Genomic DNA, 17,128 nt, shown 5'->3' on the forward strand with positions numbered 1-17,128 from the left:
TTCAACAATGGTATTGCTATATTTTAATACAGAAAGAATAGTCTTTTGAACAAATGATGCTGGGACTATGAGATAACCACATGCAAAAGAATGAAGATAGACCACTATATCACATCACATAGAAAAATTAACTCAAAATTAATCAAATACCTAAATATAAGAGCTAAAACTGTAAAACTCATAGAGGAAAACATAGGTATAAATATTCACAAGCTTGGATTAGACAATGGTTTCTTAAATAGGACACCAAAAGTATAAATAATGAAAGAAAAAAATAAATTGGACAACATCAAAATTAAATCTTGGGTGCTTCAAAGGACATCATCAACAAAAATAAAAAGATAAACCACAGAATATGGAAAATATACGACAGGGGATCTATATCTAGAACGTATAAAGAACACTTGAGATCCAATAATGACACAATTTTAAAATGGGCGAAGTATCTGAATAGACTTTTCTCCTGAGAAGATACACAATGGTCAACAAGCAAATGAAACAATGCTCAATGTCATTACCCATCAGAGAAATGCAAATGGAAGCCATAATGAGATACCATTTGACATTCGCTAGAATTGTATTTGGGTTGGATTGTTACCCCAAAAAGATATGAAGTCCTAAGTCCCAGCACCTCAACATGTGCCCTTATTTGTAAATAGGGTCTTCATAGATGTAACTGGTAAAGTGGGAGAGCGCTTAATCCCATATGATCAATACCCTTATGAGGAGACGCAGAGCAGGACCATGTGACAATAAAGGCCGGGACTGGATCGACCCATTTGCAAGTCGAGGAACACCACGTACTGACGACAAACAACAGAAACGAGAAGAAGTAAGGGCAAGATTCTCTCTAGAGGTTTCAGAGGAGGCAAAGCCCTGCTGAAAACTTGATTTTGGATTTTTTGCCTCCAGAACTGCAAGTCAATAAATTTCTGGTGTTTTAAGCCACCCAGATCATGGTACTTTGTAACAACAGCTCTAGGAAACTAAGGCTAATAACTGAGGTAAGGACAAGCAATGTCAAAGGTGTGAAGAAACTGGAGCCATCACACACTACTAATGGAGATAGAAAATGGTACAGCTGCTTTGGAAAACAATCTGGAAGTTCTTCAAAAGACTAAATGTAGGACTAACCACACCCAGAAATTTCACTCCTAGGTCTACACAAAAGAAATAAAAATGTAAGTCCACAAAACAAAACAAAACAAAACAAAACCCTTGTATACGAATGTTCACAGCAGCATTATTTACAACAGCCAAAAAGCAGAAACAGCGCAAATGTCCATCAGCTAATGAGTGGACAAACAGAAGTTCTATATTTAACGGGATATAGTTTGACAAAAATAATAGGAATCCTAAAAAAATTATGCTAAGTGAAGGAAGGCAATCACAAAGGAACACATCTTACATGATTCCATTGAAATTAAATATTCAGAATGGGTAAATACAGAGAGGAAGAAAGTAGATTAGTGGTTGCCTGGGCCGGTCAGTGATTGGCTGAGTGATAAAAACATTCCACAGTAGACTGGTTCTGGTTGCATAATTCCGTGAATATACTAAAAGTCATTAACTATACACTTTAAACGGGTGAACAATATGGCATGTGAATTCTATTTCAATAAAGCTATTAAAAAATAAGTATAATATTCTTATCACACCTAACAAAGCTACCACTAATTCTTCAATGTCATGACATATGCAGTTAGTGTGTGAATGTTTCTGATTGTTGTTTCATACTGTTTTTATTTTTGCTTTTGTCCTTACAGTTTGTTTGATTCAGGATCTAAGTAAGGTCCATACACAGAAATGGGTTGCTAAGTTCCTTAGGTCTCTTTTAATCTATAGGTTCTCTCTCTTCTTTTATTTGTTCAAGAGGCAAGTTATTTATGTCATTAAAAAAATATGCAGTCTACATTTTGAAGAATATATTCCCGTGATGTTATTCAACATATTCCATTGCTCTTTAATATTTCCTGTAAATGGATCAGATTCAGGTTCCATTTCTACTGCAATTATTATAGAACTTAAGATGATTAACTAGTTCCATTAAACTGTGATGGTTTTACAAAATGGTGATATTCTAATTCTTTCACTCTTTTTTCATCTGTTATCTAGAAAACATCTATAAAGATAACCATCCCTCATCAACTATTTTGTTATACTAAAAATCAGTTCTTTTAAAACAGGCAGGAAAGATAGATTCTTTTATTTACCTGTTTTCACGATAATGGACTGGAAACTTACACTTCAGATGTGACCATAATGAAGTAACAGGGCCCAGATTTGCCCTCCAACCCTAAATAACTACAAATTGTCTAAACTATATGAACATTGTTTTTTCAGACACTAGATCACAGAAAGCACAGGACAGTGATCCCTGAGGGAAAGAAAACAAATGAGATGAGCTTCCAGGCTTCAGAAGAAAAAACCTAATCAGATCCCAGGGGTCTCTGTGTTGAGAAAACAGATTCAGAATTTGGGGAGGCCATGGCAGCTAGTTTTTGCAAGGCAGAATACTGAAGAGAGAGCTACACACCCAAAGACAAAGGTTCCATGATCTGCAAAGGGTCCCTCACAGGTCTTTGAACTGAATACTGATCTGTCCATGCATGAGAAGAAATGACTCAAGGCTGGAGGCGGGCTATGCCACTGGTGAAGCAGAGCAAAAAACAGGAAAATGGATGACTGTAGTTGTCACCAGGAGGCCTGCCATTTGAGTGTCAGAGTGCTCAAAAGTACCCAATGAGAGGACTCTTGGCTTCACTGTCTCCTGTACCGGCAGGCCTCTGGAGTGGGGTGGTAGTAAGGGGGCGGGGAGAGAAGTTGGGCCAAACAAACAAACAACAAAACAGCACTGGAATCACATAGCGTTACTCTTGGAGCTCCTAATGGCCAGAAATAGTTCATATTTCCTCCAGTCACAGTAGATAGCCCTACTAACACATGGAGCATTGAGCAGAGTCCTCAGAAGAGTACTACTTCGCTAGTAGGAGTAATTAACCATAGAATAAAGATTACTCTGGTCCCACTTTACAAAGCTTAGCCTTGAAAGGATACAATTATTTCCAAGTGACTTAACTGTGTCCTAGAACAAAGCCCAAATTCACAACATTTGGCCTTCAATAACAATTAACAGGCATTCAAAGAAGCAGGAGAATATAACTTCTAAAAAGAATAAAAACCCGGGCACCTATGTGGCTCAGTTGGTTAGACATTTGACTCTTGATTTCGGTTCAGGTGGTCATCTCAGGGTCCTGGGATCAAGTCCCATGCTGAGTCTGCACTCAGTGAGGAGTCTGCTTGAGGATATTTTTCCCTCTCCTCTGCCCCTCCTCCCACTTGCATACACTCTCCGAAATAAAATAAATAATCTTTAAAAATAGAAAGGATAAAAATCAATCAGTAGGAATAGACCCCAAAATGACATATATGGTAGAATTAGGGGACAAAGACATTGAAACGGTGATTATAAATATTCTCTGTATGTTCACTAAGCTAGAGGAAGGTATGAGGATTTTTTTTTTCTTAAGATTTTATTTATTTATTTGAGAGAGAGCAAGAGAGAGCAGAGGGAGAAGGACAAGCAGACTCTGGGCTTGATACCAGGATCCCATGAGACCTGAACCTAAGACAAATGCTTAACCAACTGAGTCGCCCAGGCACCCTAGAAGGTATAAGGATATTAAGAACAGAGAAAGAAGATATAAAGTCTTCTAGAAGTTGAACTTCTAGAAACAAAAACATACCATGTCTGAGATGAACAGTACGTGTGATAAAATTAACAGCAGATTACACACTGCCAAAGAAACTACCCCAAATGAAATAAGACTGAAAAAAAGATTGGGGGAAAAAATGAGCAGAGCATCAGGAAACTGTGAGACAACATACAGAGGTCTCATATAGGCATGACTGGAGTCCCAGAAATTGGAGAGAGGAAGGAGGGACAAAGTATGTTAAGAAATAAGGAATAAAAACTCTCCAAATTCAATTAAAACTATAAATCCAAGAAGTACAACCAACCTCGAAAAAAAGAAACAAACAAACAAAATCACACCAAGGCACATCATAAACAGATACTGTAAGATTTCTACATCTAATATGATATAAAACTACAACTAAAATAGATTACATACAAACATATAATGTCACATATGAATTAGTTCTTTTGCAACCCAGACAATCTTATGAACCATAGAAAGTGTTCCCATGTGAACTTTTTGGGTACTTTGAAAGATCTCTGATAATTCTTGATATTATTTGGATTGTGTTTGGTGACATTCTGAATTAGCTTTTGGAAAGTTAGACTAATAAAATACTGAGATAATGAATACTTCTATTTCATTAGAGATCATATGTAGGATTCTGCTTGTATGAAATCCTGAGATAATGCTTCATGTTCCCCCGGAGGAAAGCTAGAATTTTGTTTTTCTTTTCAGACTGCTGGGCGGTGGGCAATGAGATGGACAAAGGGGGAATCTGAACTTGTATGTTCAGGTACGAATGCCAGATGTTTAGGCAGATCTTTAGTAAAGAGAAACACATGTAATAGGGCAATATATAGTATGGAACATTAAAATCTGTTATGGGGGAAATTAATTCAGTTTCCCTAAAAGAACAAGAGCAAAAGAAACCTAATTAAATCAGAAATATTAACATGACCCTGGGAAATTTTCTTTGTCATGAAAGAAGTTCTTCCTATGGGCTCCTGTGAAACAGGAAAGAGATAAGAACATATATTATATTATATTATAAGAATTATAATTATAAGAATATAAATTATAGCCTTAGCAAATAGTATTCTCCCACTCCCGAGGGGATTTTAATTCCTGATTCTCCTCAGGAACACGCATCTGCCTTACCCGCTAAGTGAGCTGTGCCTTTAGGTTCTCTAGTTTTGGTTATCCGTTATAGTAAAGCTCTCTTTGCTGTTAAATACACAAACAAAATCTACCTTCCTTGAGGATTAAATGAATACATATATTTTTAAGAAAGTTGATCCAGAGTGCCATTCCTGGACTCTGGGTTGCTGTTAGCTGTTGTTTTCCTCCAGTAAGTATTTTAAATACCAACCTGAATTTCATTGTGTTAAAACTGCACTTTAGCAGGAAAAGGAAGAAGCAGCCTCCGGGAGAAGGTCGGAGAGAAAATGGCTATCCTCCCAACAAAAGCGGCTTTCCACATCCTGTAAATTCCACTGAGACCTCTCCAGCAATAGGAAACAAATCTCATGATGTAGACCCAGCCTACCATCCCAACTGAAGGAACTTCCCATTAGGAAAATGTTTTAATTCCTCCACATAAGGATACATTTTGTGGGAAAACAGGGGACAAAGACTGACCCCTTTGAAAAAGAATGCAGAGAATAGTAAGAAGCTAATTTCTAGGTACCACGCGTCGGGAATATCACGAAATTGGTAGCAAAGAATCAGGAAAGATTGCAAATATCAGAAAAATTTTAAAAACCTGCAAATATAAACATAAAAGGAACAGGGGGAAAAGTCCAAGCTAAAGCAGAAAGAAGTGTTTTAAGAATTTTTTAAAATTATAAAGTACTTTAAAGACAAAGTACTTAAGGGCACATGAAGAACCTTCTATAATAATCATCAGAATCTGAATAATAAACCGAAATTGTCCCCCTTGGTACACTGTAAAGCATGCAATTTTAATTATGTGATTTTTCTAGCTAATTTCTGCTTCAAAAACAGTAAAGTACTTCTGCTTACAAGGTGGCAGAGACAAGAACTTTGCTGAACCTCTTTTGTCATCAAAATTTAAATTAGCAGAAACATGCCTTTGAGTTAAATCACAATTAGCACTTAGACCTATTTATTGAGAACCCACTATGTGCCCAACGCTGGCGGGATACGCTAAACAGATTACATTTGTAAAGCACTTGTCCCTTTTCAGGTTCTCACAAATGACATTTTAAAACCAACTATTTGTTTGTCAGCATTAACTGCATGTGCTGAATACATCTATTATTATAAATAGCTCCTACTCAGGAGAGCCTTTGTTTTTAAAGGATAAAATATATACAGCTGTACTTGTGTATATATATTTCACATAGTTATGTTCGGAAGTCAGTCAACAATAATAAATACAACAGACTGTCGAACAAAATAAAACAACAATTTTGGGGGAACCGAAATGGCATATTTGTCAGGAGATGTCCACAAATAATTAATTACTTTCTCACAATAAAGATATTCTCTTAATCCTAGAGTCTCGTAAGAGGATCTCATTACTTTCTAACCATCTGTCATCACTCCTCCCCAAAAAACTAATTAGGGTTTCATCCAATCACACATTATAAATCATGCAAATGTGGATGGCAAAAAACACAGTTTAGAGAAGTTAACATTATAACATTTTGTATTCTAAGAATCACAGGCTTCAGAACTAGCCTTTCCTGCTCTAATAATGACCCTACTTATTTTTCTCATCTTTTCCTGATTAATTATTCGGTATTAACCTTAGAAAATTAAATTTAAGCAAAGAAAAACTTACAGATAGTAGAGTTTTCCTGCAGCAGGAAGTTCCCTTTTCCGGTAGTCGATCCCAGAATCGAGCTGGACCGTATTACAGTATTTCTGCAACCCAGAAACACAAACAAGTTGTGGCTCAGAATTATGATCTCTTGGCTATCCTTTTTCTTTTTTTAATCTTTGAACTTTTTCCTCAGGAAAACAACGCGTTTAGGACAAAACAAGAGACGTCAAGTAAGAATCATAAAAGTTGACCATTAAATATACATCAAGCCCAAAGAAATCAGTTCAAAAAAGTGAAGATTGGCGGCATGCCCTTCTGAAACTTTGCTATAACAATGCTAACTGGCAAATTCCCCACCTGATGGCACTACATTAAAAAAAATTTTTAAACCCCAATTTCTGTTACCGTTAAGTAAGAAGCTATAAGAAAAAAAATAACTCGTGTGTCTTCAGCATCACAATGGGAGAGAGCTGGGCCTGAAGGTCGTAAACCAAATGCTCTTACTGAAGGGATGCTTTCTGTATACCTGCACTTCACTCGTAAATGACCACCACTGCCCTTATCCCATCTCATAAATGACCACCACTGCCCCTATCCTGTGGAGTCCCCCTCTCTAGCCATCAGTGTCTTTGGAGTTCTTTCCTGCTGCAGACCCTCCCTTCCGCCGGAGTCCTGTGCCACCCTTGTCCTTCCACTCTCCCAATCACTTTTTCCTTTCCATCTCCCCCCACCCCGCCCCGCCCTGTCCAGGCTGCACATGTGCATGGAAACTCACACACACCACACACACACGCACACACGCACGCACGCACGCACACACACACATACACACGCACATGCTGAAACTCCTCCTGTAGAAGCTTATGAACTTTTGCTATACCTATCTCGGTCAGTCGGCTTTCTTTTTAAGGGGAAGGGGGGGCATATATATTATATATTATAGACACATATTCATTCCAGTAGAACAATGGTGAGCAAGGGTTTTCAGAACAATTCAAGAAAACATTTACAGGCTGATCTTTTTGTTTTCATCCTAAATGAAAATTGCTTTATGAAAATTCATGAGGAAAAAATTGTATTTTAACAACTTCATTACCTTTATTAGTGAAAAACTGCTTTTTTGGGCCAAGGTAATTGTGGCAAACTGTGTTTTCCAAAGATGGCTCCAGTAATCTCCCCATGCCAACATGCTGTGATGTTGCTACCCCAACCATCAGGGAGTGGGGTCTGTGCTCCCCCTCCCCCGAATCTTGTGACTAGGCAAGAAGATGCTCTGTGATAGTACCCTATGTGATCATGGCAGCAGCTTCTTACTCACCGGCTGGAACACTTGCTCTGAACCTGGAACTGTAAGGTAATGATCAAACTTACTGGAGAGAGCTCAAAGCAGCCCATACAGAGACATGACCTGGAGGGGCCCCGGGATGACATGAAACAGAGGTGTCGTCTGACCAGTCCCCAGCTGCTCCAGGTGTTGCCATTAGGGTCCTAAGGGAGCCGGAAATGCCAGCTGAGGCTTTCTCAAATCCCTAACCCAGGGAAACCAGGAGAAATAACGAGGCAGTGTTGTTTGTTTTTTTGTTTTTTTGTTTTTTAATATTTTATTTATTTATTTGACAGAGAGATCACAAAGAGGCAGAGAGGCAGGCAGAGAGAGAGGAGGAAGCAGGCTCCCTGCTGAGCAGAGAGCCCGAAGTGGGGCTCCATCCCAGGACCCTGAGACCATGACCTGAGCTGAAGGCAGAGGCTTTAACCCACTGAGCCACCCAGGCGCCCCGAGGCAATGTTGTTTTAAGCCTCTAATGTCTTCAGTCATTTGTTACACAGCAATAGATAATATAGGCACACTGGAAATGTGGCAACATTCTTCCTCTCTGAAAGTGCATCCTGGGCTGAACTGCAACCCAAGAGCCGAGGGCTGTTTATCCGCTGCACTGCAGGGAAGAGACTGTGCACAGGGGCAGGGAGAATACACTTCCCCCCTTCCGTGCTGCAGCTGCTAAGTGGCTCAAGAAGGGACAAGAAAGAGGGCGATCAACCATCCCCCTGGGACTGAGGGGTTTCCCTGGATGCAGGACTTTTGGGGCTTACATCAGGACAGTCCTGGGCAAACTGGGACAGATGATCACCTTAGGAATAACCCAGAAATCTAGACTGGAACGCTGGAGTAGTCTGATCCCAGGGTCCTGGGAACGAGCCTCGCATTGGGCTCCCCGCTCAGCGGGGAGTTGGCTTCTCCACCCTCCCACAACTTGTGCCCAAGCGCGCATGCGCACGCCCTCTCAAATAAATAAGTAAAATTTTTAAAAAATGAAATAAAATAATCCCTGATGGTCCTCTAGGGAAGTCTGCAAAACAGCTTTTTAATCATACCTGTGACAAACAACCCTTGGGCCTAACAAAGTCATGTCACCCTACAATGCTAGACCCCAGCAGCCAGTGGGCCTCACTATACAGACCCCCCCACCCCCCGCCCAGCTCACCATTCCAAGTGGCTCAAACCCACTCCCCAGGCCTCACTCTGGGGCCTGTAACCCATCTCACCAGAAAGGAATACGGTATCGCTCAAATACATGCACACGCATTCTACTCTCCTCTTGCCTCAGATGATGTTTTTTTGTTTGTTTGTTTTTGTTGTTCTATTTGTTTGTTTGTTTTTATGCTATCGCTGGGTACCTCTCTTCTCAACTTCAAGTAATGTACCAAAATTGGGAAAAGAGAGACCTCCTCCCCTTTGCCCAGACTGTCATTTTGGGGGCCCAGCCACCCAAGACAGGGAGGAGATAGTCTTGTTTTAGCTAGCAGCTCAAACTCTGTCTCCGAGAGAAACCTCCGGCCGCCATAAGGACCGGTGTTTCATAAGCTCGTCGTACCACAGACAATACAAATAAATAGCACGGCAATATATTCATGTAAGCATATTTACCCAGGCTCTCCATTTCTTTTAAACCACAGTTTATCTTACACGACCCAATATTCCTAATTTAGCCAAAATTTTTTCTTCTTTATTTTTTTGCTATTAAAAAAATAAAACTAATGGAAGTTATACAAGCTTCAATTTCTCTTTCTGGGTAACTAACTTCTCTCTCATAGGAGTGATTAAGCCCTACTGAATGATTGCATTTGTACATTCACTAATCACCACCAAGGAATACCTAATCAGCAGCAAAAAGAACTACAACCAAAGCCCTCAGATTTTAGCTCTTAATTGTCGGAAAAATACTAACACTCCATTTATACTTTTAAAGAAAAATAAACCTCAAATTTTCAGATTTTATTCACGGAAGCTAAACTAAGTTCTTCAGAACACTTTGCAGAAGGATGGAGGAGGGTGAGAGCTAAGCTATTTCCAAGTTGATGAATCTAGTCACAAGGGCATGATTTAATTTCCTAATTTCCAGGGATAGTTGCAAGACCTGTGACCTCTTATCACCGTCCAATTGCAATGAATAAAACTAATCAGCTACCAAAAGAAATTTATTTTAAAATAGTTTGTATATTTACATCTACAAAGGACAAACACAATTACACAATCTAAAAATGCAATTAGGAAATTTGGGGAGGAAGCAGAGGGAGGTGAACACACCCGTGGGAGCATATGCATGAGTGAAAGGCCTTGACTTTGCAAAGAAAAATGTGCTACTAAAAGAACCATTTTCTAGCAGTTTGCATTTTCCTCAAGATCTATTGTGTGTATTTTTAGCAACTATGAATAGTATCATCAGAAAAATAGCCATCTCACAAAATAACTTTATATAGCTTCTAGTCTGGCTTTTCCCTTCCAAGTTGGAACAAAAGAACAATAAATATTGGGGAGAAAATCCTGTAAAACCACAACATATTAACCTCGTAAGCAAAGACTGAAATAATGAAGTCTTGCCTATCTTAAATACTCTTTATTAAAAAGTATATTGCTTACAATGGAAAATTTGGAAAAAGAAAAAAACACATAACTCAAAGTTTTATGTCTTATCTAAATGATTATATTGAATAGGAACTTAAAAGATATACACTATTGAAGTTTTTTGACAATACTAAACTGATCAGTTTTATACATTTTTAATAAGTAAGCGTTAAAGGAAAATACGGTGGAGGCCTTTCTAGTTGCAGGAAATAAAATATTTAAATAACTAAAATCTGTCTTTTAACTTAGTACTTTCAAACCATATCTTTTTAAGCTAAAAAAGTGACCCACTCTCACTGTAAAAAATTCCAATACTAAAAGTGTAAAAGTAGAAATGAAAGTCTATCCCCTTCTCAGAAAAAAAGTTTGCTTATAGCTAATATCCTTCAAGTTTTTTCTACATGTTCAGAGATGATGATAGAGAAGCTGGGATCTTATTTATACATATAGTTCTAGGCTTAATTCTTTCTAATTTTTTTTTATGTTTTTTAAAATTTATTTGACAGAGGGAGAGAGATCACAAGTAGGCAGAGTAGCAGGCAGAGAGAGAGGAGGAAGCAGGCTCCCTGCTGAGCAGAGAGCCAGATGATGGATGATGTGGGGCTCGATCTCAGGACCCTGAGATCATGACCTGAGCCGAAGGCAGAGGCTTAACCCATTGAGCCACCCGGACGCCCCTCTTTCCCAATATCTTAAACGTTCTATGAGAGAAATAACTAGATTTAAATACAGGAAAGCTACACTGGCACTGTACTGGTTTGTTTGCTAAGAATGTAATTCTATAAGTAAATGACAAGTAAGAGTACAGAAAGATATTGAGCCAAAAAAGAAAAAAGGAGACTCGAAGGGGAGGGTCTCTTTTTGCGGCAGGGTATATATCCAGACATACATGCTGAAGCAGGTGCACATCCTAAGATACCTGAATCAATCACATTCAAAACAATAATGTGTTACCACTTTTAAGCGAAAGCAATGATACATAAAAATTCAACACGTTACATTTGGACATATTTTTAAGCTTTGTGCAATATAAATATAACATAAATGCAGAAAAGCACACAAGTCGTAAATGTCCAGCTCAGTCAAGAAACAAAACATTACTAGCACCGGTGAAGTCCCCCCTACTAGCCTGTTCTACCTCTTCAAAGGTAACCAGTCCTCTGATTCTAGCAATGCAGGATTTTGCCTCTTTGGGGAGTTTTACTTGAGTAGATCCACCCAGTATGTATTCTTTTACGACTGGGCTCATTTAGGTTTGTGAGATTCACCCATCCCCATGTTGTCTATAGTTACAGTTTGGTGTGTCATATACACTACATGAATAAGCCACAATCTATCAACTCATTCTACTGTTGGTGGACATTTGGGTTGTTTCTAGTTACTTGTTCTTTCCAATAATGCAGTCATGAACACTTCTGCATGTGAGTCTTGGCACACACATGCACATGCTCTTGTTGGATACACACCTAAAAGAGTAACAGCTTGGCCACTGGGTAAGCATCCATTTAGCTTTAGTAAACACTGTCAGGGTTCCAAGGCAATGCGCAACCTATACTCCCAAGTGTGTGTTTGCTACTAGTGGAAAAAAATACAGTTGATTTTTGAGTACTCAGCTTATATCCACCAGTCTTAGAAATTCAATTATTCATGTAATATTTTTTGTATGTTAATTTTTCAGGATGATACTAGAGATGTCCCCTATTTCTGGAAAATATGCTACATTGTTTTATATCACAAAAAAATACACATTTATGGTTTAACAAGTTCTCTGTAAATTCAATATCTACTTTGGATTAACTTAACAAACACCGAACACTATATACTGGGTACTTCCCTGGTTCCTAGAAATATTATAAATAAGCTTTTGCTCTGACAGCCAGGTAGAACTCAGATATTTGCCTCAAAGTTACCATTTTCTTCTTCTCCCACTCATGGATCTCATTCTTCAAAGTTGATAAGTTCTTTGCCAATTTCCCCAAAGTGCGATTTTAGCCTATTACTTAATTTACTTAATTTCCCCCTCAGTTTTCTCCTCTATAAAATAAAGGAATTGAATTATGATCACTTTCAGTCTCAAATTCTTTTTTTTTTTTTTTTGAGGTTTTATTTATTGGGATCAGTTGGTTAAGTGGCCCACTCGTGATTTCTACTCAAGTCATGACCTCAGGTTTGTGAAATCGAGCCCCTAGTGGGGCTCCATGCTCAGTGGGGAGTCTGCTTGAGATTATCGCTCTCGCTCTGCTCCTCCCCTCACTCGTGCACACTCTCACTTGCAAATAAATAAAATCTTTAAAAAAAGATTTCATTTATTATTTGAGAGGGAATGTGCAGGCCTGTGCACAAGCAAGGAGAGGAGCAGAGGGGAAGGGAAAGAGAATCCAAGCAGACTCTGCACCAAGTGTGGAGCCCAATGACGGGCTTGATCTCACAACCCTGAGATTATGACCTGAGCTGAAACTGAGAGTCCAACATTTAACCAACTGAGCCACCCACGGCACCCCTCAGTCTAAAATTCTTAATACAATCCTGAAATTCTCACACTTATTACAGCTAAGTTCTTGTTCAGGCTTTTTTAGTTCTGAAGTAGACCCAAGCCTCAGAGTCTATCACAAACCACTCTGCCTCCTTTGTTTTCTTGCTCATCTATTCCAAAACACATTAAAAAAAAATTTTTTTTCCCATTGCCCCACTCCTACTTCCCTGGATACCCTACTTGTTTCTCATTTAAAATACCCATACCCTACCACCTTAGCAGGTAAGGTTTGTATCTCTTCTTTTTAGCAAGCAATTTCAGAATTTCTTTTCCCTTCCACAAAGCAGGAAAGTAAGATAATTTAACCATTGCCAAGTGCTATTATGTTTCACTTGTGTTAATGCGTATTAACTTGAACTTACCTCACATAATCCTCAACTAATCATACACAGAGTAATTTTTTATCCCCATTTTACAGTTGAGGAAATTTATGGAGGATATTACTTTTTTAAAATCACTGCAAAGGCCGAAACTGTGTTCCCAGCAAATTCGTATGTTAAAGTCCTAACCCCTAGTACTGAAGAGTGTGGCTGTACTTGGAGACAGCCTTTAAAGAGGTGATTACATTAAAATGAGGTCTTTAGGGCAGGCCCAATCCAGTATGACTGGTGTACTCATAAGAGGAGGAAATTAGAACACAGACATGCAAAAGAGGAAGGACCAAGTGAAGGCAGAGGGAAAAGCCAGCCATCTGCAAGTCAAGGAGAGAGGCCTCAGGAGAAAACAACCCTGCTAACACCTTGATCTTGGACTTCTAGCCTCCAGAACTGTGAGAAAATACGTTTCTGTTGTTTAAGCCAACCAGTCTGTAGTATTTTGTCATGAGAGCCCAAGCATACTAATACAATACTAACACTCTTATAATAAGCATACAGAAAGACATTTTTTAAAAACAGTAAAAAAGGAAAGAACAGTTGTGACCAAAAAAAAAAAAAAAAAGCCAGGACCAAAGCTAAAAAGCACAGCTGTATACACCTGCTTATAATGTGAGCCTCACACTGCCTCTTTCTGTGGTCACAGCTGGAGGGGAAAACACAGTAATTTCACAATTCAGAGAGCTCTAGAAAGACCACATAGTTTGTAGGTGACTGAGTCATGATTTGCCCAGGTCACTCCCGACCCCAAATCCGTGACCTTCTCACCATGCCACACTGAGTTATTACACAGTAGCTACAAGATCATTTGTCCTTAGCCTCATACAATTTACATGATTATTTCTTGCTCCCCGATTCCTCCTTCCATATCCCAAGTCAATTACCTCCACACAGCATACATATGCTACTTGCTCTTCTAGAGGTCCATACTGTATGATTTCGTTATAGTTTCCTTTAAGTATTTAGTGCAACACTGTGTACGAGGTATGTTCAACCTATACTAAATTCTACATCCAACTGGATGGTAGTATAGTAGTCTTCCCTTATATAGGATGTTTTCTATGTTTAAAGTGTCTGCTTAACTCACAGTCCACTATTTTTGTGACCTGTACCTGATCATCTAAACTGATCTTGTCAGTCTTGGAAGGTAAACTCCAAGAGAACAAGAACTGCCTGCTCAATTAGTCTTTATCAGAACTCAGAGACAGAAAATTCAGCCAAAGAGTTGTATCTTCCTCCAAAGTAAGAGCTTCATCCCATGGCAGGATTTCTTCAATGAGAAAGAGATGAAACCAGGAACACAGCCACATTCATAAAACAAAAGTCCTGCGCTATGCTGATTAGGCTCCTTATGCCCACTACAATCACTCATGTAGCTTGGAAAAGACACAAGTTAACTTTGAGTCTCCTAAACCAAGGCAAATGGCTGGGAAGATGGAAATATCCTGGTTGGTAGACCAGTGGTTCTCAACACTGGATGCATGTTAGCATTAGCTGGCAATTATTTAAAAAGTACTGATGCCCGGGTCATACTCCCAGACATTTTTGCAGAGGAGGGCTTACATTGGCTGATTCTGTCTGTTTTATTTTAAGCTCCTTAGGTCATTCTAATGAGCTATCAGCAGTGAGAACCACTGGCTTAGCCTAATCTGGTCCCACCTGCAGTTGGTCCCATCCAAATCACATGGCTATTACTTAGTAAAAGAAAGGTGGAATGAATTTTGGAGAAAACCACCACATTATCCACCATAGGTAATAACTAAAGCCACAGAATCACCCAGGGTTGGTGTTTATGGCCCTAGAATAAAAGAGTCGGAGACTGGTAACATTGATTCCTCTCTTGTTTATGTTGGATAAAATGAGATGAAAAGAAATCACCATTACTTTGCAATGAGGGTAAAGACATAAAAGCATATGAGTTGTCAAAAATAAAGGAAATAGAATACTAAGTAAATAAAAGATTGATAAAACTTAATGTGGATTGGAGAAATATTCTGTAACTGAAGTAGTATGATTAGATGAAGAGGACTTGAACTAAATTTCCTTAGGGAAAATAAATATTTGAGAACATACAGAAAGGACAAGAGACTTGAGTGACTTGTCCAGCAGAGGATTCCAACATCTTAAACTAGATGACCCTAAGTTTATAAGTTGGGTTTTCAACTCACATTTCATATTATTAATGAAGCTACATTCTTTTTTTTTTTTTTTTTTAGATTTTTATTTATTTATTTATTTGACAGGTAGAGATCACAAAGTAGGCAGGGAAGCCGGCACACAGAGAGAGGAGGAAGCAGGCTCCCCGCTGAGCAGAGAGCCTGATGCAGGGCTCGATTCCAGGACCCTGGGATCACGACCCGAGCCGAAGGCAGAGGCTTTAACCCACTGAGCTACCCAGGTGCTCCTGAAGCTACATTCTTATCTTTTTGAGCACCACTATGATTTGGATCATTCCAATAGTTCTCTGAAATAATGAGTTCCTGGATATTTCACTAAAAATATTTTCCAAAAAAAAAGAGGCAAAGCACCAGCATCTGGAGTCATATCTGATCAAACTTAGCAGGTATAGAACTGAAGCCCAGCACAACAATTGTAGAGTTTTCCTGTCCGTATTTGGAACTCTGAGATAAAACCATGGCCCTTCAAAACCAAACCTCCACTTTCATCATCTATAGTAGGAAAGGTGAAACATCTGACTGTGGCAACAGCTACTATGTAACCAGAGACCTTGTTCAAAAGGCCAATGACTTACTTCCCCTTCTATATTCTTTCCCTGAGACATACTGATTCTTAGAAAATATTTGGACTCTAGTATACTAAAGTATGCTAACTATCATCTTTAGACTATCAAGAAGTAGGAAATTGTAAAGAACAAGAATGCCTCTGTCAACTTGGTCAAGTAACTTAGGTACTGTTAGTAGACTGGTTTCCTGATAAGACTTAATTTGGATGATCTAAGATACCAATTTGTGACTTAAATAATTATGTGCCAGGGAGGGGAGCACATCAGAATTGATGAAGTCGCATCCTTACACTATCAAATGGAAACTTTTGAGACATAGGACGCTACATAGAGTTTATGTGTTTTCTGCTTGTTGTAATAGAAGATGCCTCACTGCCCTTTATATATGTTTAACCATAAAAATGTTATATATAAATGTTTAATCATGGTTATCTTTATATTTTATAAAACTGTCACAAAAGAATAAAAATAACTATAACCACCATTTATTGAACACATAATTTTACAACAACCTTTAAAGATAGGATTATTGGCCTCGATTTACCAATGAAGTACTTAAAATTCAGAAAGAGCAAATATTTTGCTCTACTTGTCTAGAGTTATTTGGCTCTTAGGAGGCAGAGACTAAACTCAGGTCTGCAGACCATGCACTGCACGTATTTTCTATATTCAGAAAAAGACACAGAGCAAAATTCACACAGTTCAATAATTCAACCATCCTTAAATATTCTGGCCATTATGATTTTTGAAATAACATGATACTAACTCGATATGTCCAAGCAACATCCAGTAAAATTCCCAGAATACCTCACATTAACGACACATGATTTCTTGTCACTTATTTATTTATAACCTACTGTGCTCTGGAGGGTACATGTGGCTTCTTTTAAAAAATCATCTTACTCTTTGTATATTTAATTTTCATGGGTACATGTGGCTTCTTTAAAAAAATCACCTACTCTTTGTATATTTAATTTCCATTTAATTTTCAATGTTATCTAATACACAAGTGTAAATTGACAAAACCTAATGAGCTTTAATTACATAGAACTGTTGACCCAGAAATCCCAATTCTAGGATCCTAT

General features: G+C 38.5%; 1 protein-coding gene across 7 annotated transcripts in view; it reads right to left on the reverse strand.

Annotated features, from left to right (window-relative positions):
* AFG1L (AFG1 like ATPase) overlaps nt 1–17,128 on the reverse strand; it is a 220,742-nt gene that overhangs the window by 50,862 nt on the left and 152,752 nt on the right. For all 7 annotated transcript variants that reach the window (XR_014312179.1, XR_014312180.1, XM_082732073.1 and 4 more), the window contains one exon: nt 6,508–6,590. Coding sequence is in view for 5 of the 7 variants with exons in the window: in XM_082732073.1 (XP_082588199.1) it covers nt 6,508–6,590 (83 nt within the window). In the remaining 2 variants the exon portion in view is untranslated. The remainder of the gene's footprint in view (nt 1–6,507; nt 6,591–17,128) is intronic.

This window comes from Mustela nivalis (assembly GCF_964662115.1).
Source record: "Mustela nivalis genome assembly, chromosome: 5".
NCBI lineage: Eukaryota > Metazoa > Chordata > Mammalia > Carnivora > Mustelidae > Mustela > Mustela nivalis.